The sequence below is a fragment of the Rosa chinensis genome, chromosome 4 (genome assembly GCF_002994745.2).
Source record: "Rosa chinensis cultivar Old Blush chromosome 4, RchiOBHm-V2, whole genome shotgun sequence".
Classification (NCBI taxonomy): Eukaryota; Viridiplantae; Streptophyta; class Magnoliopsida; order Rosales; family Rosaceae; genus Rosa; species Rosa chinensis.
Window position 1 is genome coordinate 56,917,261 of NC_037091.1, and position 24,248 is coordinate 56,941,508.

At 38.9% G+C, this 24,248-nt stretch overlaps 1 protein-coding gene across 1 annotated transcript; it reads left to right on the forward strand.

Annotated features, from left to right (window-relative positions):
- Nucleotides 1-671: 671 nt before the first annotated feature.
- LOC112199624 (protein DETOXIFICATION 29-like) lies at nucleotides 672-22,846 on the forward strand. The gene is made up of 8 exons (XM_040518807.1): nucleotides 672-1,357; nucleotides 9,875-9,893; nucleotides 11,092-11,198; nucleotides 14,342-14,458; nucleotides 14,598-14,654; nucleotides 21,835-22,192; nucleotides 22,277-22,363; nucleotides 22,475-22,846. Exons 1-8 carry the CDS (start codon nucleotides 672-674, stop codon nucleotides 22,559-22,561), a joined length of 1,518 nt encoding a protein of 505 aa, XP_040374741.1. The 3' UTR covers nucleotides 22,562-22,846.
- The last annotated feature ends 1,402 nt before the right edge of the window (nucleotides 22,847-24,248 follow it).

Here is a 24,248-nt window from a genome sequence, read left to right on the forward strand (position 1 = left end):
CCAAATTTCTCCCATACTATTACACCTGTTAGTTTTTGTATTTCACTCAACACTCCCAAATATCGAAAATCATTACTTTTTTGGCCGCAGAATATTTGGTTGGTGCTATTTTGTTTTCTTTCCTCGTCTTTTTTATTTGTTTTTGGAGAAAATTTTACAAACAGTACCAGAACTAAGGCCAACTCCTAACTTCAGTACCCGACTATGCAAAACTATCACTTTGGTACCCCAAGTTTGAAGCTCGACCCAAGAATGGTACACTTCGTCCATCACAAAGTTAAGTCTTTGCTACGTGGCGAATCATGAGGGCCCCCAAAATATGCCACGTGGTTAGCTAGTTAACGCCGTGATGGACGGCGTGTACCATTCTTGGGTCGGACTTCAAACTTGGGGTACCTCAAAAAAAAAAAAGTGATAGTTTTGCATAGTCGGGTACTAAAGTTAAGAATGAGCCTTAGTTCGGGTACTGTTTGTAACATTTTCTCTTATTTTTCATTTGTTTTCATTTAATACTATTCAATAAAATTCCAAAATGGACCGTTAAGACACTTCTCATTATAGGATATATATATATATATATATATATACACACACACTCGCACACATACATATATATCAATCTCAACCGATGCAAGCAGCAATCCATATTCCAATACTAATCCGATCATAAAATGGAGGAGAACAAACAGCCACTGCTGTCGCTAAGAGACGAGGTGGTGGGAGTTCCACAACATCATCAACCGATGCATGACAACCTAGATTCCATCCCTGCTCCCGCAAACCCTTCTTTCATTTCCAGCACTGCTTTCAATCCCGAATCTGACGACATCCCACCCATCAATGGAGTACGCGACTTCTTCCGAGAGTTCAACCGAGAATCCAAGAAGCTCTGGTTTCTTTCCGGCCCCGCCATCTTTACTTCACTATGCCACTACTCTCTCGGCGCCATCACTCAAGTCTTCGCCGGTCATGTCAGCACCCTCGACCTCGCCACCATCTCCGTCGAGAACTCGGTCATCGCTCGAATTCTGCTTTGGCGCTTTGGTATTCATATTTTATCCAATTTCATCAAATATGTAGAGAAAGCACAACACTATGTAGTGTTGTGCTTTCTCTACATATTTGCTCAGCAAATTCTGTACGGAATAGGACAGACGGTGGCGATATCCAAGGCGGCGGGGGTTTTCTCCATATACATGATACCTCAGCTGTTCGCGTACGCCATGGTTTTTCCGTTAGTCAAGTTTTTGCAGTCGCAGAGCAAGATGATGGTGATGGCGGTGATCACGGCTGTGACACTGATACTGCACACTGTGTTCTGCTGGCTACTGATGTTGAAGCTCGGGTGGGGCTTGGTGCGCACGGTGGTTGACAAGACCCACCCCGAATTCCACCATGGAATCCGAAGTGGCCCTGCGGGACCCACCTTTAAAGGAGATTTGCCAAAAATTTCGGCATAACCTCCCTTAAAAATGGATAACCCAAAATCCTGCGGAAAACAAAATTCACTTCTAATAATCCAACCACAACTCCTGGAGCCACCCTGCTCCCAAATTCCACCAATCCCATCTCAAAGCTAACAACATCAAACATAATCTCCAAAAGGTACAAGTTACTACAATCACCAAAGTTAGGTCATAGACCTCAAATATAATTCATACAAGTTTGGGTCACACATCCCTTAGTAATCAGAGCATTCTAGGAATATAAGTTTAACATAGAGTACAGTAGGCTAAATAAATAACCTACAAAATATGATGACGGAAGCGGATGCGGTCACTATGGCTCACTTCAGAACGCCGAGCAGCAACACTGAAAATTGGGCATTTGAAACTGAAGGGCCCAGGGGAAAGTACATAAAAACGTTAGTGTGAGTGGACAAAAATAAAAGATTTTTAAACCAAATGGATTTTATACTTTCCCATATTTATTTCTTTAAAATTCCCGATGCATGCAATGATTAACGAAAATAAAACAAAAGGAGTCCCACTCATGAAAGCCGACTAGCCCCGCTAGTCACAAACGAATAAAAGAAAAGGTTGAAACTCCAATACTCAAAGAAATAGAACCAGCCCCGCTGGCTAAAATAAATCGGACTAGCCCCGCTAGTCGAAAATAGTATAAAGAGTAGGGGAAGATGATAGCCATACGAGTGAGCCACCTAGGCTCGGGTGATAGCCTCCCAGGCTAAAGTACTCCCAGTACTCCCGTAATATACCCTTACGCCACTATGTGTAGCGATAGGATACCGGGCTTTAGAATTACTGTCACCAAGACAGTAACCAGCGCCACAAAGGCGGAGGGCTTCGGTGATCCCATCACCTCGCCACAAAGGCGGAAGATCAATGCTAGCAATGATAGTAGTCACCCTAAGTAATGCATAAGAAACCCGAAAACCAAGTAAAACCACAAATACATAAAGCTTCCCCATATCCCGTAAAAGAATTTCCCATGACTTGTCCCACACGCCAAGATAATCTAAAGTTCGAAATAAACAGGAGATAAATAAGTATAAAGATTTACTCCATCGAAATCTCATTAAAAATCACAAATCACCGAGTATAAATAAAATATAAATAGTATAAATCCGGAAATCCCATCGGAGATAAATAAATAAAGGAAAATAAGCATAATCCAATGACGTGACCCCGCACGCCATAAAACCTTCAAATATTCAAATAACCAAACCCTTCCTGAAATTAACCATATACTCGGAAATTAATACTATAAACAAATTATAACCTCGGAATCAATTAAATAAATGCATGCATCATTCTTTGAAAAATAAAAGTCCACTCACAATATATGCTCAATCCTGACGTCGCTCGGTATTTTCCTCGTACGAAGACTCCTCTCGTCCTGTACGAATAGCACTCTTAAAAATACATTTATAGGACGACAATTAACTCTACGATAATTAGAAATTGAAATTCATAACGTCCCCCCCCCCCCTCCAAATCCAACTCCTTAATTCACAATAAATCCATCCACAATAATCCATCAATATCCATTCATCGATTAATAAATTCTAGAGTGAATTCGAAAGAATTCCGACGATCGAATTCACGTAAATCGTTAATTAATCAATTAAACTCAATTCGTAATTCCTCCGATTTCCACCAAACTTCATGTATAAACTTCTACAATCGTTAAGGGATTTATGGAGCCAAAATAGAAAATAAATTGCAGCTCCACGCGCCACCCACAGTGGTCGCGCGTGGGGCCCACGCGCCACCGGCCAACCACCACCAATGGCCACCAAATTTTGGCAGCACCTCCTACTCAACATGCCTAATCTCTTTCTCAACTACAACAAGTGCCAATTTTACCTGGAAGAGCTCCAATTAAGCCGGTGAAAATTTTCCAGAAAAATTCAAGAACCCTAGGATCGGGTTCGATCGATTCGACATCCACACTGCAAATTGAGAAGCAAGACCTTAGGGGAAAACATCTCCAGCAAAAACCCGACCTTCGACGCCGGTCTGGTGACTGGAGAAGGCCGGAATCGCCGGAAATCGGCAAAAATCGCAAACTGAAACCATTACCTTCCCGGCGCGAAATCAAGCTTCTCTGGCCAAATCTTCACAAAACACCACCGCCAATGTGTCAAGGGGGAGGAGACGAGCCTGGGGGTAGCCGGATTCCGTCGTGGGTCGGCCGGAGGAGGGAGAAATTGGAGGTAAACCAGTTCGGGCCGAAAGGGGAAGGGGTCGGGGGAGAAGAGAGAGGGAGAGTTACCGGGTTTCCGAAAATGGAAACCTACAGTGGTAACTTTCCATATTTATATTTTTGTTACCATAAACAGTAACTTTCACATTTTAAGCTATAACTTTCACATACGAACTCCGATTTTTACGTACCACATATGCACGCGCTCGGTTTAACGTCCTCTACGACTTTCATGAAGGAAATTTTCTCAAATTATTAACTCATAAAAAGTCAATTTTTAACCACCCCCTAAACGTTAAAATTATAACCGCGAACGGTAACCATAAAGAATTTCATGTAACTCAGTAAAAAGGGTATATCAGATGTTTTTTTTGTCTTCATTTTATAATATTTTGTATATTATTGTAATTTCATGGTAAAAGATAATAACAAATTATTCATATAATTTACTGCTGGGTCTACTAAGAAATTTGTTGGGTATATTTAGAAAGACCCTTTAATTTTATAGTTTTTTTCCAACGTCTTAAGGAATCAGCCAATCAGGGTGGATGTCGTCCTCGATCAAACAGTATAGTCTGGTAAAACAAAAAAAGGTTTTTGTCCATTTATCCCAATTTTAGGGATTTTATTTTTCACTTATCCCATTAATTTTTTTTTAATTTCTCCTTACCCAAAATACTCTAAGGAGGTATTCTCTAATACCCCATTAAGTTTTTATTTTATTTCATTTTATTTTATTTTATTTTATTTTATTTTTTAGACTATTTTACCCTCACTCCTTTGTTACATAAAGAGAGAGAGAGAGAGAGAGAGAGAGAGAGAGAGAGAAAATGGAAGAGAGAGAAGCCATAGGAGACTTCGCTGGATTCCCGTCACCGACCTCCTAATTCAGGCCAACTGTTGCAGGATTCAGGTCACAGCTGTCGCCTACCGGACTTCTCTGAAAACCCCGCCGGAGGTCCCCAAAGAGGTTTTCGGAGATTTCATAGGTCACAGGAAAGGTTTATTGCCCTCAAATAGACCTGTATTTCCCCTAATAAACCTCTATTGCCTTCCAATAAAGGGGCAATAAACCTCTATTGCCCCCAATAGAACTTTCGGTCGCCGGATGGGAACTAATCTCGCTAAAATTAGACAAATAAAACTTTGATTAAAGAAAAAAAAAACGAGGAGGTTACATCAATTCAAGATCCCCAATAGACCTTTAACAGACCTCTATTGGCCCCTAATAGAATATATATATATTTTTTCCAATTTTTTTTCCTTCTAGGCCTTCTGCCCCCATTTTACCCAAAAAAAAAAAAAACGAAACAAAGAAATTGATTTGGGCACCTAGAAAAAGCTCTGGGCACCAAATCATCGTTCTCCTCTGCCATTGGCGCGCCAGATCATTGTTCAAATTGGAAATAGCCATGGAGGGGAGAGAGAGAGAACTAGAAACGAACTCACCAGCGGTGACGTTGGGCCGGAGATTCGAATAGCGTCAGAGATGAGGTGGCTGTTAATCTGGCTTTGAGGCGACGCTGAGGGACTGAAAATGAACTCGACCAACTTGGAAGCAAACGACAAAGGCCAGATCACCGAGAGTATGATGGCGTAGGAGAGAGAGAGAGAGAGAGAGAGAGAGAGAGAGAGACAGAGACGGCGCCGTCGCGAAAGTCGAACTGGTGGCCGGAGAGAAGCGGGCATTGATGACTTCGAAAGTAGCCGGAGAGAAGCGGGCGGTGAGGTCGAGGAAGGGCGGCGGCGTCGTCTACAAGCGTGGATGCCGTTACTACGCCAGATATGGAGATCAGAGAGAGAGAGATCTGCAGGAGGGATGAGAGAGATATAGAGTGGCATTATGTAATTTCTTAATTAGATTAAGGATAAAATAGTCATTTGCTGTTAAATTATATAGGTGGGAACAAAAAAAATCTGTTGTTAGAGTAAGTGAGATAATTTTGGCTCATTTTGGTGCTTTGGGTCAAAGACCTAAAAGAAGAAAAAAAAAAGATTTAGGTTCAATCTCATAATTTTTAAATCTAAAAAGTTTATCAAAAATTGCATACATTTCATGCAAATGACAAAAATCTTATATAAATTGAAATATATTCTTTACTTATTTTGTTGTGTCTATAATGAATATTTTTGGTTTCTTTCTATAACTCAGTGTAGATGGTAAAATTTTGTCCTTGGAATTGAAATATTTTATTTATTTTTTGAAACCTTAGCCTAGGGTATCGTGCAAATCGGTGGCATTTCACCGTGGTTAGTCACCAGTATAGGAAGGACGCGACTGGTTCCTAGGCACCCCCATCGGTGCGTGGAGCGAGATCGAGTTTTCTAGGTTGTTTTGGATATTTTCGCCGATGATAGCGGGTTTGATTTGGTTGTTTCGCCGTCTTAAGTCCTTTAGTCGGCGAGGATAGAGCGCAGCGGAGTGATATATTCTGTGGCTTGGCGTCTATGCGGTAACAGGCTTTGGTGGCGGGGACTTGAACCTAGCAACAAAGTCGGGATCGTTCAAAGGGTTCTGGAGGTGCTGGTGGGTTTTTGGCTGGTGTGATTTTCCTGACTAGTGATTGGCTGAAGGGAGGCGGCGTCAACGATCTGATGTCCAGCTGGAAGTGTCGACTGCTGGAAAGTTGGCCAGCAGCGGCGATGACATGGCAGAGGACCATTAGGGCTTCTGCCTACTTTGCTTGGGTTTGGGTTTGGGCTTGGGCCTGGGGTGCTGGGCTCTGCGATCTGGGCCTTCAAGGAGGGTGCCTTGCCACCCTCATTTATCACTTGATAATGAGGGTGGGCCTAGCCTGAGATGTGACCTATTTGGACTATTTGGGCTTTTCTATTGTTTTTAAAGTGTTAGTCGTAATTCAAATCATGATTTTATAGAATTAGTAATTATCTTGAATTGGATTGGAGGAAGCTGCTTATATATGAGGAATTGACTCCTATTTGTTTGATGGGAAGTAACTTTATTTTCGTACCATAATTGTGTGTCTGGCGGATGGAGGGTTAGAAGATGATTTTCCCTCAGAAGACACGGAGTTGTTTTTTGTTTACGGGTTCGCTTCAATAGCAGGCTCAACTTGACTTGTAATGAGTTTGCATTGCTTAGATAGGAACTTGTTGTTCTATCTTTAAGTGTTTGTAGATTCTGACTTTTTAGCTGGTCATCTAATGCAATAAATCTTTTCTTCAAAAAACAAAAACAAAAACAAAACAAAGCAAAATTATCTTTGTAGAAATTGATACGAGTATGTCTAAATTTACCCATTATTGTGGTCTTGTCAGAAATCTTGTTCAGGAGAATTAAAAGTGATAATATTTATAAATTACACTGAAAAAAAAAAAATAGAACAAAACTTCATATAAATGAATGAATGATTAGACTCAATGAATCATTCGTTCATTCATTTAAGTCTAGTGAATCTATTAATTTAGATTCCTTAAATTCCAAAATGGGTTGATTGAGTCAATTCCTCTTATTACCTGGGTCAAAATCAGGGCCAGTCCTGAGGTTCTTAATACCCAGGGTGAATTTTTTTTTTGGGTGCCTAGGGCCGGTTCAGAGATTTTTTTTTATGACAATTCTGAAATTAATTTGGCTCTGAAAAGTTATGAAAACAAGTTTTTAGAATAATCAATTGAATCACAAACAACAAGCAACATAACTTCTAATATTCATAATTTCAAAATTAAAGAACATCCAATAACTATTTTGATATATAGCTCAACCTGCATCATGAAATGTCAAAAAAAATTGTCTAATCACCGTAGAAGAACTGAAAATAGAGAGGAGAAAGATTGGGAGATGAAAAACAGATAGGAGAATGATTGGAGGGACAGATGATGAAAATGAATTGAGGGATTGAATAACCATTGGAACCACAAATTTGAATAGAAATTTGTTTAATTTCAATGTTATGGAGAGATTGAGAGACTTTGCTATAATGATGCCTGACTTTTTGCAGTTCTTGATGACTTGAAGAGTTGAAGAAGAAAGACCTCAGAAATTTCTCTCTTCCTTGAGAGAAACCCTAAAAACCTAAACACCGGTTTTTCTTCCGTGAGCATTCGACCTCGTTCTGCTGCGACCGACGGGTGCTGGTGTAATGTCCCGTATCTTAATTTACCCATTTACTAGTCATTTGGACAGTAAACGACAACTACTTTCACTTTTACCGTCGTTTCGATACTTTTAGTGGCCCTAAATTGTTGACTTTTTGTTCGGGTCAAAATTTGAGAAAGTTTCTTTCATGAAAGTTGTAGAGGACGTTAAATCGAGCGCGTGCATATGTGGTACATACAAATCGGAGTTCGTATGCAAAAGTTATAAGCGAAAGATTAAAGTTACTATTCACGGTAACTTTCTACAAATAGCCGAGTTATTGTGGTAAGTTTCCATTTTTGGAAACCTACCCGGCTTTTCTCTCTCTTCTCCCCCGACCCTTTCTTCCTCTTTGGACGATTTCTTCTTCCTCTGAATTCTTCCTTCTCCGGCCGACCCACGACGGAATCCGGGCACCGACAGGTTCGTGTCCTCTTCCTTGTCATGCCTGGGGTGGTGTTTTGCGGTGGCTCGGCCGGAGGAGCTCGGAATTGAGCCGCGAAGTTTACTGTAGCCGAACGGAGGTTTCGTCGATTTTCGGCGATTTCGGCCGTTTCCTGCCACCAAACCACCGTCGAGGGTGAGGTTTTTGCCAAGGATCATTTTGCCCCTAGCCTTGAGCCACGATTTGCAGTGTAGAGGGAGAATCGATCAGAACCCGATCTTAGAGTTCTTGGATTTTCTGGGTTTTCTTCACCAGCCGATTTCGAGCACTTAAAGGTAAAATTGGAACATGTTGTAGTTATGAAAATTGTTGGGTCTGTTGAGTAGGTGGTGTTGCCAAAATTTGGTGGCCATCGGCGCGTGGGGCCCACGCGCTGTCACTGTGGGTGGCTCATGGAGGCGTGTAGGGTTGGTTTTTAATTCCTGTTTTAGCCTAATTAAATCCTATAAATGTTGTAGAGCTTGTATGTGAAGTTTGGTGATTTTTGGAGGAGTTTGGAATTGTTTGTGATTTTCCGAAGTTCGGAGTTTTGTGATTGAATTGTGGGAAATCTGGCGGCCGGATTTCCCTCGTTTTCATTGTGGAATATGTAAATCGAGGAATTGGTGTTATGGGTGTGATGTGGGTTGAATCCGAAAAGAATTGGAGAGATGATTTATGAGGATTCGATTTTGAGAATCGTATTTAATTAGAATAGTTATTCACGGATTATATTTATGTACAGGGCGTCGTACCGAGCTATTGCTCGACGAAGGAACTCGTACGCGTGATCGTTGGAATAGTACTGTGAGTGGACTTTTGTTTTCAATAATATTTATTTTGAAATTATTGATTTATTTAATTATCGTTTTATTTATCGAGCATGATATTTTGTCTTGGATTATAATTTGACATTGATTTTTTTTCATGAATTTCGGATATGAACTTATTATGCTCGAATTTGGATTTAGGATTTATTTTTGAGAATATGAATTGATTTCAGGGATTGATTATTATTTGAAATTATGATTATGTGATTTTCAATGAATTATTTTCCGAGGTGATTTTCCGGAAGTATACTATTTAATTATATTTCTATTCGTCGATTTGAGATTTTTAAAGGATTTTCGAAATGGGATTTCGATGGAGTTATATTTCTTATTTATTTATCGACTTTCGATTTTGGCATTGGGAATGCCTTGATGATGATCTTGGAATTAGTTTTGTTTCGATTTATGGAGATTATGTTTTATTATTATTTTCTCTCCTATATATTTATGAACTTGAGATTATCTTGGCGTGTGGGACACGTCATTGGAAATTCATTTGCGAGAGTTGGGGAAGCTTTATGGATTTATGTGGTTTTCGGATTTTCTTTTGCATACTTTGGGTGACTATCATCATTGCTAGCATTGATATGTCCGCCTTTGTGGCGAGGTGATGGGATCACCGAAGTCCGTCCGCCTTTGTGGCGCTGGTTACTGTCTTTGTGACAGTAATGCTGAAGCCCAGTATCCTAATTGCTACACTTAGTGGCGTGTGGGTATATAACGGGAGTATATGGGAGTACTTTAGCCTGGGAGGCTATCACCCAAGCCTGGGAGGCTCATTCGTATGGCTATCTTCTTCCCCTACTTTTATATTATTACTCGACTAGCGGGGCTAGTCAGATTTCTCTTAACCAGCGGGGCTAGTCCGATTTCTCTTAACCAGCGGGGCTGGTATGTTTTTCACGAGTTTTTGAGTTTAAAGAAATACGTTTTTTTTTTAAACGTTGCATGCATCGCGGTTTTATAAATTTAAATCAGTGGGAAAGTAAGACAACCTCATTTCTTTTAAATTATTTATTTGGTTGTTTATTTTTGTCCACTCACGCTGACGTGTTTTTCAATTACTTTCCCCTGGGCCATTCGGTTTCAAATGCCTAGTTTGCAGGCGAAATTAGTTGAGGTCGGGCGTACATGGAGTTGAGGCATAGTCAACAGCATGGCTTCCGCGTTTTCCTTTGAATTAGGTTTTCCTTGTTTATCCTTTTTATTAGAATTGCTCTGATTACCTGTGGGATTAATGTTATTCAAATTGCATTTTGTGTTTTGTGAATTGGGGAGTGGTGTAATTTGGGGAGCAGGGTGGCTCCAGGAGAATAAGGATGGATAATTTAGAAGTGTAAATGTTTTCTGCAGGTTTTGGGTAGTCCATTTTTAGGGGAAGTTCTGCCAAATTTTTGGTAGAATTTCTTCTAAGGTGGGCCCCGCAGGGCCTCTTCGGATTTCGAGGTGTTAATGCTCAAGTCCGGCGGTAGCCGGTTCCTTGTTTAACGCGGGTCCGGTGGGCGGACAGCTACTCCAAGGATTAGATGACTTCCGTTTACTGCAACACGAGAGACAGGGCCAGAGGAAGACCGCGTTGGGCGGTCTTCACTTCTCCGATGCCTAAGTCAGTCACTGTATATGGGTAGCATAACAATAAATGAGTAGTAATTGCGTAATTAATGAGGAGAGAGGAGATGACCTTTTATAGGTAAGGAAGAGGTTGATCCTCTTCTTGCTTCCGATGTGGGACTGATGTGCTTCGATTCCCAGCGTCTGGAGCTTCTGATGCTATCTTGACCCGGCGCGTCAGCGGTGATATGGGGGCGGTCCAGGGCTTGAGCGGTAGGCCGCCTGGCCGTGCCTTCGCAGGTCACCTCCTTGGTGGGAGTCGGTACCTCTGGCGGTACCATGAGCGTGGCTCATTATAGCTAATTATGCTCGTTCCGGCACATGTAGGTACACGGGGTGAAATTCGGGGCTGGTCCTGTCAGCTGGCCTCCGGCCTCACCGATGTCTTAGGGTCTACTGTCGGACGGCTATTCAATTCAATATGGTTAAGGGGTTTCCTTGGATGGTTGCGCTCGACGTAGACGTCGCAGAAGCCTGGGCTTGGTTTTTTTGGTCTCATCTCGACTGGCTACGTGATTGTGCTATGCAAGGTCGACAGCATGGGTTCTGCTTCGATGGTGGGCAGAGGGTGAGGAGGTGGATCGGCGTGGTTTAGGTCGGCGTTTGTTGTGGTGCGGTTTGGGTCGAAGGGTGGCAATAAGGCGGAGCAGAGCGGGTAGGGCAAAGCAGAGCGGGCTGGGTGGAGCCGCTGGGCTTGTGTGTATGACATGTCGTCTGGGGAGGATGGGCTGAGATCAGGTGGGCTTGATGGGCTTTGGAGTTGGACTACTCTTTGGATGCTCTTGGGCTGACTATTTAGGGCTAGGGTTTTTGCCCTGGGCCTTTACTATATTTTAGCTTGTCTTTTACAATAATTTTCTTGTTTTTAGGAACCTAAGCACTGATGTACACCCATTATCTCTCTAGCGTCTGTGAAGCAGTACCGAAGGAGGATATCCGCTAGCTCTACGTATTTGAATGCATAATGAGTTGGACTATATGTACGTACCACTTATGGGTACTACCACTAGCTTCTTGTCTGTCTATGCCCTTAAATGACAGCGGAAGGGTATTTAACGGCCTATTCTGGCTTGTGATGAATATACTTTTCTTTAACTCAAAAAAAAAAAAAAAATTGAAGAAGAAGAAAAAAACACGTAGCTAGTGTGTCTAGAATTGAGAATATACATATATATATATATATATATATTTTTTTTTTTACATTCCACAACATATTATTGTAAATTATATATAATTAAGATTAATTTAAGTTTACCCCCCTGAGGTTTGGGGTGTCATCATTTCACCCCCTCTATTCACAATTTTGAATTTTTACCCTCCAAGCTTTCCAATTTCAGTTAGGCGTGTCCAATTTCTCAGATTCCGTCCAAATTGAACTTTAACTTTGACGATCGGACTCACTTCAAGGGCTAAAATAGTCATTTCAAGACAAAAAAAAAACCACGACAAAAAAAAAATTCTTCTTTTTCTTCCTTGATCCTCCTCTTACAAATCTCTCCACTTGAAATATCTCTTCCTTGAAGCAGAGCACTACTCTCATTCCTAACCCTCTTCACTCTCCTACTCACCAATTTATAGATATGAAATTCAAATTTTCAAAAATTTATAGTAAAGATATAGGTAACAAACCATCAGGATGATAATTTCTCCAACCTAACCTTATTCGACCTTAGCAACAACAACTTCACCGGCCCGTCCCCTCCGATCTCGGCAATGCCACTAAACTCCAATACCCAGAATCTTCTCCACACACTACTTCCATCAAACATTTGGCCCGCAACAAATCTTCATGTATTCTTCTCCATTTCCAGCAACCTCACGGGAAAAATCCCCGATTTCATCAGCTGCAAGAGCCTCTACAAGATCGAATTACAACGAAACAACTTCACTGGCAACATTCCCTGGGACACTAGCAATTGTGAGAAACTTTTGATCTTGACCCTGAGCCTGAACTCACTCGTCATTAGCATCCAACTCAAATTTTGTGTTTTGAAAAAAAAAAAAAATCAAAACGCAAAACACTAAAAATGTCAAAAATTCCAAAATCAAAGCTTGAAACATTAAGATGAAGAAGGATTCAATTACCAAGAGTTACGTAGAGATACTTGGGGTGGGTCCAATTTGACGCCCTAGCCATGGATCTTCTTTGGTTTAGTCGGAACCATGATTCGCGTCGATTCAATCTCGTAAAATCCGACGACACAGGGAAAAGGCTACGTAATCCCTCCGACAGCTTCGGTTAGTTGGTCCTTGCAGTCGGTGACGTAAGTCTTGAGCAGAGCCCGCCGACAGTTCTAAGAGGCTTGCTGGTGTCATATCTGAGAGAGAGAGAGAGAGAGAGAGAGAGAGAGAAGGTTTTTTTTTTGTCGTGGGTTTTCTTTTGTCTTGAAATGACACTTTTAGCCCTTGAAGTGGGCCCCATCGTCGAAGTTAATGGACGAAATTTGAGAAATTGGACACGACTGATTGAACTTCGAAAGCAGGGGGGGTAAAAATTTAAAATTGAGAATAAAGGGGATGTAATGATGACACCTCCAAACTTCAAGGAGGTGAACTGAAATTAATCAATATAATTATATATGAAAATAGTGCCCCACCTTCCCTTGGGCCTCAGCTGTTGCCAAGGCTGCCCTTGGGCAAGGCCGGACCTAGTCAAAATTATGCCAAAACATACACCTTGAGCTTTTCAGAATGATAATTAAAGGGTTAATTTTTAGAATGTTATATTGTGAGTGAACATAAGAAGTTCTGAAGTTCAAATATAAATCAATCAATGGCTTTGATGAGAAATTAAGAGGGGTCAGCTGACCCTTTTCGACCCATGTTGCAAATATCAACTAATCAATTACTTTGATGAGAAATTGAGAGGAGTCGGCTGACTCTTCTCGACCCATGTTGCCTACACTAGTACACCCCTTGTGTTAATGATGATATGGATCCTAATTAGCAATGAATGATAATGATGATATGGACGCATGGAACCGATTAGCATTAATGAAAGTTAGTGATGAATCCATATCATCATTAATTAACATTCATTGCAAATTGGTTAATTTAGAGAAGAAAAAAGAACATAGAATTGTCCCTTTATTTTGTCCTAAAAATTTTTAAGTAATATAAGATTTTGGGTAAAAATCACAAATAGTACATGAACTATACCTCAATCTTATCGATGGTACCTAAACTTTATTTCTTGTCACAACCAGTACCTGAACTATTCGGGTTCTTTTGTAATGGTACTTAGAGCCACATTCGGTCACTATTCTGACTAAAAATGGCATATGAGGCAATAATAGTGATGATCTTTGGTGATTTCAAAGGCTGCGATCATAGTGAAGATCTTTTTGGTAATAGACTTGCCTTAAACTTATTTTTTTCTTTTTCTGGATTTGGCTTTTTTGGCTGGAATAGTGACCATTTAAAATGAAATCAAAAAGTTCGGGTACTGGTTGTGATCAAAATTGAAGTTCATGTACCATGGATAAGATAGATGATAAGTTCAGGTACCATTTGTGATAATAACCATAAAATTTTTGAGTGGAGAAGCAGTGATACGTGACTTAGCACGTCCGACTTATCAATTTGATAAGAACATGAATTATATGAGGAATTTTTAATTCCACTACAAAAGAGGCTGGTAATTGACAATGAGTTGTCAAAATGAAAATATTGATCGGTAGAATAGTGACAACGTCTATTTTGTAAAACTAGTTTGTCTATTATATATCAATTCTTGTGCAGTTTGGAAGTTTGGTATTTTATGGCGTTGATTCTCTTTGCTGGATATCTAAAGAATGCAGAAGTTTCTGTGGATTGCCTATCCATATGGTGAGTACTCTCTTCTTCTGCTACATTTGTTGATACAGCTTCAGAGTACCCATGGAAATTCAAACATTGTTCGAAAAGTGAGTAATATTGGATAAATTGGTAACCGAGTAATATGTATATGCCTCGTCGAATTTTGCAGCATGAACATATTGGGATGGACAGTCATGATGTCTTGTGGCATGAATGCAGCAATAAGGTCTGTCATGTTAAATCTACATGATGCAACAACCAACACATCAAACACAAGATCATATCATACAACACATATACAATATCAATTAAACCAACTGCACAACATCCACACAGAAACTGCAGACTACTAGGACTCCACCTGGATCATTGACGCTCTGGATCCCTGCAGAAACAACTTGACCAAAGTTAGACATCTTGAGCAACTGGAACTGAGAATGAATAGCAATAGAACTAGAGCAGAAAGCCTTCTGTATGTCAACACCAAAAGCTTCAGAATGGGGCTGAACAATATGCTTAACAACGGGTGATGAATACAGGGACTTTGCTCCCTTTATATATTGGCCAAAACCACGAGTTAGACTCATCCCATAAGGAGTCCAACACTTCTTCATGTTTATCGAGATAGGAGACTTAGAGTTTATCACAAACACTTAATGTAATTCAGGTTGATTACAAATGAGTTCCCTACTTCTACCAGGAGATATACACCCACGTAGATAACTGGAATTAGAGTTATATTCATGTACTTCTTGTTATTTACATAGGATTAAATCAGCTGGTTTTATCTCAATGTGATTAAGATAATGTTAAGTCCACATATTCTAACATTCTCCCACTTGGACTAACATTGTCTGTACACAACACAACTGAACTAATAACCCCATATAGACAACAAACTGAAGTGTGCACTGAAATACACAAAAACTCATAGCTCATTTAGCTTGGTCAATTTGCAGAAAATAACGCAGAACCTCAAACCAATTTTGATTAAATAACCAGATTGATTAAAGATCACTAACATCAAATATTGCAATCACATAAGCTCAAAGTGATAATAAGAGCAAAATTTGGATAAGTATATCTACCTGCAAAAATCCAATGCTCATAGTCCAACAGAATGATTTTGACAACTCAAAATCTTAACAGCAAAACTGAAAACACTAGTGAACTGATATTTGCTTAACTGAAAACTGAAACTGAAGCTGCAAAATTACTCAATGCAGAAAAGTTCACTTGATAACACACACTGATATTTTAAAGTTCAAAAAACTGTAATTTGCAAGACTGCAGAAAATAAAATAATGCTGAAACCAAAAGAAACACATATATGAAATACCTCATTTTATTCAAAAACTGCAGTATCAAAATTACAAGCAAAAACAAAAACGACAATAACTGGAGCAAGAATCCTATTACACAAAATAAAATTCTAAAAAATTAAAATTGGCTCCCACTGAACTCAAGCCTCCAATTCAGATAGAATTCCCATGTTCTTGGTGTGCTTCTGAAAACTTGAAACTGATAACGCTTTAGTGAAGGGATCTGCTAGCTGTGACTCTGTATTTATGTTCAAGACATTTATCTCACCATGCTTCACTATTTCTCTAACACTGTAGAATTTTAAATCTATGTGTTTAGAGTTGTTGGACCTCTTACTGTTTTTACCAAAAAATACTGCAGCCTCATTATCACAAAATATTTTCAATGCATCTGAAATAATTGAACTTAATACTTTAGTATGCAATAGAAAATTTTTGATCCACAAGCCTTCACAGACTCCTTCATAAATGGCTATGAACTCAGCCTGCATAGTGGAGGTTGAAATCAATGACTGTTTCATGGTTTTCCATGCAACAGCCACTCCTGCAAGCATGAAGACATAACCAGATGTGGACTTTTTAGAATCCGGATAATGGCCTGCAAAGTCTGAATCAGTATAGCCAACTAGTTCAAACTTCTTAACTTGTCTGTAAACTAACATGTGAGATTTGGTTTTCTGCAGATATCTAAGTACTTTCTTTCCTGCAACCCAGTGTTCATGGGTAGGATTAGACTGAAACCTAGATAAAATTCCAACTGCAAATGACAAATTAGGTCTAGTGCAGACATGTGCATACATTAGGCTACCAATTAACCTAGCATAAGGTTTGCTTTCCATATCAGACATCTTCCCCCATTTTTACAATTTTGTTTTTGGACAGTTTGTCACCCTTTGTCATAGGTGCATCACTTGAAGCACAAGATTCCATACCAAATCTCTTCAACACTTTTGTGATGTAATTGTGTTGAGATAAGCTTAATAAGCCTTGTGACCTATCTCTCTTAATTTCAATTCCTAAAACATAGGATGCCTCACCCAAATCTTTCATGTCGAAATTTTTAGACAGAAAAGCTTTGGTATCTCTAAGCAATTTAAAGTCAGTACTAGCTAAGAGAATATCATCCACATACAGTATAAGAAAAATAAAATTACTTCCAACTGTCTTAATGTATACACATTCATCCACAATATTTTCTGAAAAACCAAAAGATGAAATTACTGAATCAAACTTCTTATACCATTGTCTAGAAGCCTGCTTAAGTCCATAAATTGATCTTTTCAGTTTGCATACATGGTCTTCTTTTCCTGTTTTCACAAAACCTTCAGGTTGTTTCATATAGATGATCTCATCTAATTCCCCATTCAAAAAGGCTGTTTTCACATCCATTTGATGCAGCTCCATGTTATAATGAGCTACTAGAGCCATTATAATCCTAAATGAGTCTTTAGTTGAAACTAGAGAGAATGTTTCTGTATAGTCTATCCCTTCCTTTTGTGTGAAACCCTTAGCTACTAGCCTGGATTTATGTCTTTCTACATTTCCATTTGTATCGCCTTAAACACCCACTTGCAGCCTATTGGTTTTTGGCTTGGGTTTGGTTTAACCAATTCCCAAACTGAATTCTGCTGCATTGACTCAATCTCAGCCTTCATAGCCTTCTGCCATTCTTCAACTTCATGGCTCTCAACAGCTTGCTTGAAGCTTGAAGGATCATTATCTTCACTTAGAATATCAGTTTCTTGCAGGTACACTACAAAATCACTATCTTCCCCATATACTGGTCTTCTCTCTCTTTGGGATCTCCTAGGCTGAGGTGGATTTTGTTCTTCTACAGGGTTATTTTCTAAAATGGACATTATCCGTAGGTTCATCTATATGAGGTTCTAAGCCTATTGGTTCTTCTAAAGCTTGATTTTGGCTTGGAGTTTCTGTATCTGCATTATCTGCATTGTTTGACTGAATTAAAGGTAAGATATTCTGTAAATTTCGGTTTTCAGTAATTTCTTCTAACTCCAAGGACAAGTCTTCAAAGTTAGTATTACTAAATCCTTCATCCAGAAATTTTGCTTGATGAGTTTCAAAAGTTCTGGTAAAATTTTGAGCTGCATAGAACCTATAGCCTTTAGATTTCTCACAGTAGCCAATAAAATGGCAACTGACTGTTTTGGATTCAAGTTTCTGTGTCTGTGCATTTGGCAATTTTGCCTCAGCCTTGCATCCCCACACATGACAATGATGCAAGCTAGGTTGCCTTCCACACCACAACTCAAAAGGTGTTTTGTCTACTGATTTACTAGGTTATCTGTTGCAAATATAATTTGCAGTCTTAAGAGCCTCACCCCATAAAAATATAGGTAGACCTGTAGTGCACATCATACTTCTCACCATGTTTAATAAAGTCCTATTTTTTCTTTCTGCTACTCCATTTTGTGTAGGATTATAGGGAGTTGTGTACTGAGCCTTAATGCCATTTTCCTGTAAATATAGTGCAAAAGGACCCTTCTGCTGGCCTGCTTCAGTGTGTTTCCCATAGAACTCCCCTCCCCTATCAGATCTCACTAGCTTAATTTTCTTCTCTAGTTGCAATTCAACTTCAGTTTTATAAATTTTGAATGCATCTAGAGCTTGTGATTTTTCTGACAGTAAATAGATATAGCAGTACCTGGAAAAATCGTCTATGAATGTGATGAAGTAAAAATTTCCACAGATAGTTTTGTTTTTAAATGGACCACATATGTCTGTATGTATTAGTTCTAATAGGTTTTGACTTCTTAAGGCCTTTTTCTTTCTGTAGTTTGTCAATTTCCCTTTAAAACACTCAATGCAGTCATTTAAATCTGTATAATCCAATGCAGGTAAAATTTTATTTTTCTCGAGTGTTTTCAGTCTTTCTTTGGATATATAGCCTAATCTTCTATGCCATATATTTGCAGACTTATTATTGAACAATGTTCTCTTTGTACCTGTGACAGTGTTATTCTTTATAATGTTTTGATTATTTTCAATCAACATAATTTCCTGTTGAGCAACAGAACAATCTAATTTCAAATAATCATGCATAAACACACCACAGCAAAGATAATTTGAACCCTGAAATAACTTTATTCCACTGAAATCAATAATGAGTTTGCAACCAATCTTAACTAAAAGACCTACTGAAATCAAATTCCTTTTCAAGGAAGGAATATAATAAACACTATCTAGAAAAAGAAAATTTCCTAAGCCTAAATCAATCTTCAGAGTCCCAATGGCCTTAACTGCTACTCTCGAACCATTTCCCACACAAACTTGGACCTCACTTTTCTTTGGTGTCCTCCTGTTTGTTAAACCCCTTCTTTATCATCCAAGCCTTGAAACCACTGCAGTCTCTCTTCATGTGCCCTATTTTCTTGCAAAAATAGCACTTAAACTTAAAAGGTTTGTCAGATTTATGTTCTGCAGGTTTGCCAGGTACTTTAGTGGTGGTAGTCTTCTTGGCCTTAAGTATGTTCTGTTTCTTCCACTTAGGCTTCTCAACTAGGTTGACTGTAGTAGCTGGTCTGCCTTCCTTCCTGATTCTCTCTTCCTCTACTACACAGATAGAAATTAACTTGTTCAAGTCCCAGTTAGACTCTTGGGCATGGTAGGAGGTTCTCAGGTTACTGTAGGTGTTAGGCAATGACTGAAGTGCCACATGCACTACCTGAGAGTCTTTAACTCCCATGTCTAAATCCCTCAACCTTGAGTTGAGGTCAATTAGCTCCATAATGTGCTCCCTCACACTTCCTTTTCCTGAAAACTCCAGCTCATTAAATCTTTTGGATAGCCTAGCAACCTCAGCTTTGTCACTCTCCTGATATTTATCTCCTATGGCTTCTAGAAAATCCATGGCAAGCTCTGGCTCAATGATCGAGCCCCTAACTGTGTCAGACATAGAGGTTCTTATCACATTTTTGGCTTTCCTATTGGCGCTATACCACTCCTTATAGTATTTTCTATCTTCTTCTGTGCTCTCAGTGTCTAGCTCTAATGGTTGTTCCTCAATCAAGCAAAGATCCATATTTTGATGCATAGACAGATAAAATTCAACTTGGTTTCTCCACTTCTTATAATTCCATCCATTAAGCAACTGAATTTGGCCTATAGTGACCACATTTAGACCTAAAAACACAGAAAAATAAAGAAAATAAGATTTCTGCAGTAAAAGATTTTATCTGTGTGTTAATCTTTAAAACAAAATCATGTATTTGAATAACACAAGAAAAAGACATAAAATTTAAAAGCAGTCATGAGCTTTAAAATTTTAGCAGATACATGATTAGTTTTCCATAAAACCCCATAACTAAAATAACATCAAGTAACACCTTTATGGCATAAAACTCAACATTCTAAAGTTCTAAATCACCATACTGTATTTAACAAAAATCAGTCATTCCTTGAACCAGTCAAAGTCTTTGGATAAGAAAAGCTTCAAGGTATCTAAATAGATAGTTGTGATTACATATGATGCTGTTCTGCATTCAGAATTACACAGTGAACAACTTCTTTGGAAGACAAAATATAAGTGCAATTTTAAATGCAGAAACACAAGTTCCAGTTTTGTTAAAACTTAAAATCCTTGAAGAGTGATAATGAAAACTTGCTTTGTGCAAAATGACCAATACAATCTTTCAAGAATATCAAAACTAGAATTAATAACCATATGCTCAGTTTCTATATGAACTTATTAATTTTATGCCATGAAAATAACAATACTGCAGATTTTATGTTGGGAGATATATTCCTAATTGTTAGCTAAAAACCATAGCATACTTAAAACAACCAATACTCAATCAAAATCATCAAATCATACCATCACAGTAATCATATAGTTCTCAAAACCAAAACTTCATATCACACGATTACAGTAAGTCATTCAACCATATATGCAGAATTCCTTCAATATGCATGATCAAGCATTCCAAATATGATTATGACAACCCTTTCCATATGCAGAAATTGAAATACAAGTTATGGGATTCCCAATGAACATACCTTGGCCTCTGCTACAGCGCTGCAACAAAAATTTTATAGCGGAAGCAAAAGAAAACAAGCAGCAAATTTCAACCTTTCCACATGATCCAATCAATTCTAAAGAGGGGTCTTGAATCCCATAACCGAGAATTTATCTCAGTGAGCCCTAACTCAATCCGATCCCTAAAGCAAAAGTGACCGTTATGTTCCAACGATAATATTCTTAAATTTATATATTAATTTTGGACTCGGGTTTGGGCTTATTTGCTTAATGAATTGGATTAGTATTAAAGCCGGGTTAAAACCACTTAAGGCCTGCTTTTAGTCTAAACAGAAAATAGTTTTCACAATATGAATTTTCTGAACCAAAACAAAAAACGCATGATATGTGTTTTATGAAGTTCCTAAGCTCTGATACCAATTGTTAAATCTACATGATGCAACAACCAACACATCAAACACAAGATCATATCATACAACACATATACAATATCAATTAAACCAGCTGCACAACATCCACACAGAAACTGCAGAATAGCTTTTCTAGTGGTACTAGGACTCCACCTGGATCATTGACGCTCTGGATCCCTGCAGAAACAACTTGACCAAAGTTAGACATCTTGAGCAACTGGAACTGAGAATGAATAGCAATAGAACTAGAGCAGAAAGCCTTCTGTATGTCAACACCAAAAGCTTCAGAATGGGGCTGAACAATATGCTTAACAACGGGTGATGAATACAGGGACTTTGCTCCCTTTATATATTGGCCAAAACCACGAGTTAGACTCATCCCATAAGGAGTCCAACACTTCTTCATGTTTATCGAGATAGGAGACTTAGAGTTTATCACAAACACTTAATGTAATTCAGGTTGATTACAAATGAGTTCCCTACTTCTACCAGGAGATATACACCCACGTAGATAACTGGAATTAGAGTTATATTCATGTACTTCTTGTTATTTACATAGGATTAAATCAGCTGGTTTTATCTCAATGTGATTAAGATAATGTTAAGTCCACATATTCTAACATGTCAATCTCCCAGCGTACACTTGTTCAACCTGAAATGATGTTAAATATTCTGCAGTGTGAGAGTGTCGAATGAACTAGGAGCAGGACATCCAAGAACAGCAAAGTTCTCGCTAGTATTGGCCGTAATAACTTCATTTTTCATTGGTGTTCTCCTCTCACTCGTCCTCATACTCAGCAGAAACGAATATCCAGCCTTGTTTCCAAGTGATTCAGATGTTCAAGCGCTCGTGGTGCAGCTCACTCCCTTGCTGGCAACCTGCATTGTCATCAATAACATTCAACCTGTACTCTCTGGTGATGCAATTGGAGCAGGATGGCAAGCTTTTGTGGCTTATGTCAACATAGGCTGTTACCATATAGTTGGGGTACCATTCGGTTTACTCTTTGGGTACAAATTTGACTGGGGTGTTACGGTAAGTGTATCTGTCTGCACAATCTTGTAGTGAATAGCCCGGTATAAAAACTGACCGAGTAGACGTATTCGATCATTTTTGTAGGGGATTTGGACTGGAATGCTGTTAGGGACAGTTCTTCAGACTTGTGTCCTTTTCTATTTGGTTTATAAGACCAACTGGAACAAAGAGGTTAGGGATTTGAACATTATTTGTGTTTCTCTGTACAACTCACAAGAACTTTACTAATACTGAACCAAGTCGGATACACGATAAACTGAGGTATTGTCTCACGAAATGCAGGCTTCTATAGCTGAAGACAGGATACGGAAATGGGGAGGCCAATCAAACAATCCCAAAGACTCGGAGAATAATGGCGCAACGATATAGAAAGTTTCAAGTAAAAAGATTGAACAACGCAATGCAACTACGGCAGCACAAATGCAATTTTTATTTTTCAATTATAGGGCCATCTTCTGCAATGATTGGAATGCAAAGAGCTGGAGGTCCTAAGTTCGGATCCTCCCCCTTCAGATTATTAAAAAACAATAGGGAATAAGACAGTCCCCAATAGTTTTGACATATCCGCATCAGAAGATGATTTTGGGGCTTACTGTATGAAAATCATAGTAAAACCATTATTCTATTTGTAGTTTTATTATTACTGTAGTTTATGCCGACTACCATTGCAAAGAAGGGAAAAAAAATCAGATAAACACTAGTGCACTACAGAAATACGATCAAATAGCCATTCTGAAATGCCATGTCAGCCATTTAGATCCCTTTTAAACATAGAAGTCAATGTAGTTTAAAAAGCACATTTGTTTCGCAAAACAACATACAAACAGCTGAAGCAGCTGCTCAATGGAAGAAGAAATGATTCTGTGTATTCTGCAGCATCCCAATCTAAAACTCTAATATTACACTTCTAACATATGACGCCTATGAAAACAAGTTCACCAATGCAATTGCTATAAGACTATCCAATATGATGGGTATAAAAAACCAAAACCAAAGGTCAATGAGTTTAAAACTTACAGACCACAACACAATACAAGTAGGCAAGAACATCAGGCTAATCCTGTCCTTTTGACTGGCAAGATAGAGTAAATCATATCCAAAACCACACCTAGAAACAAAGACAAGTGAAGAAATATTGCTAAAGAAATGATCTACTCAGCACCCAGGTAGAACAAATATCCAACAATTGAATGATACTATTTTGTTTTCACCAACACAATCAGAAAAAAAAAACACAATGAACTCTAGCAAAATTAACCCAATCATGATGGAACCACAGAAAATTTCTTGATTAAATACTAGTAGGTCCATTTGGGTTTTTATTGAGGAACAAGATTCAGTGGTACCAGCTAAGAAAAGAATTCTTCAGTTTACCATTTTCACATGGTATTAGAGCAACCATCTGAAACCTAAGAGTGAAACAATCCCACCACAACCAAATTCTTAGAATCACATTATAAGCCTTCATGCCAGGGGACGAAGAAACAAAGGTTGTTCAACACGACAACTCTTCGACTACGCTGAAGATGTCAAAACCTTGGGAAAATCCCAATCACCCTTTGTTCATCCATCATTCTAATCAGCCTGGAGTGGTCCTTGTTGCACAGCCTTTGGGGAAGACAATTATACCACCTGGGCTCAGTCTATGAACATGGCCCTAACAATCAAAAACAAAAAGGGATTTATTGATGGCACAAACGAAAGATCAACCCAGAGAGTTGAAGAGCAGATGCAATGGGACCAGTGCAATACCTTGGTTAAAACCTGGTTGCTCGGGTCTATGTCCAAAGAGATATCCAGCAGCGTCATTCACTGCAAGACTGCAAAAAGCATGTGGAAGGAGCTGAAAGAAAGGTTTTCTCACACTAATACGGTGCAATTATTCCATATTGAGAATGCTATACATGATTGTGAACAGGGTGTTGGCTCTGTGACTACCTTCTTTACCAAACTCAAAGGCTTTGTTTGAGCCCAAAAGTAATTTTGGCAAGATCCTTTAGTGTATTTAGCATAGCGGGCCGATACCTGCGGCCCAAAAATAAGCCTACTTGGGTTT

Coding starts and splice junctions, on each gene's coding strand:
- LOC112199624 (XM_040518807.1), top strand. CDS start 672: ATGGAGGAGAACAAACAGCCACTGCTGTCGCTAAGAGACGAGGTGGTG. Junction 14,459..14,597: donor GTGGATTGCCTATCCATATG/GTGAGTACTCTC, acceptor CGAATTTTGCAG/CATGAACATATTGGGATGGA. Junction 22,364..22,474: donor AGACCAACTGGAACAAAGAG/GTTAGGGATTTG, acceptor CACGAAATGCAG/GCTTCTATAGCTGAAGACAG.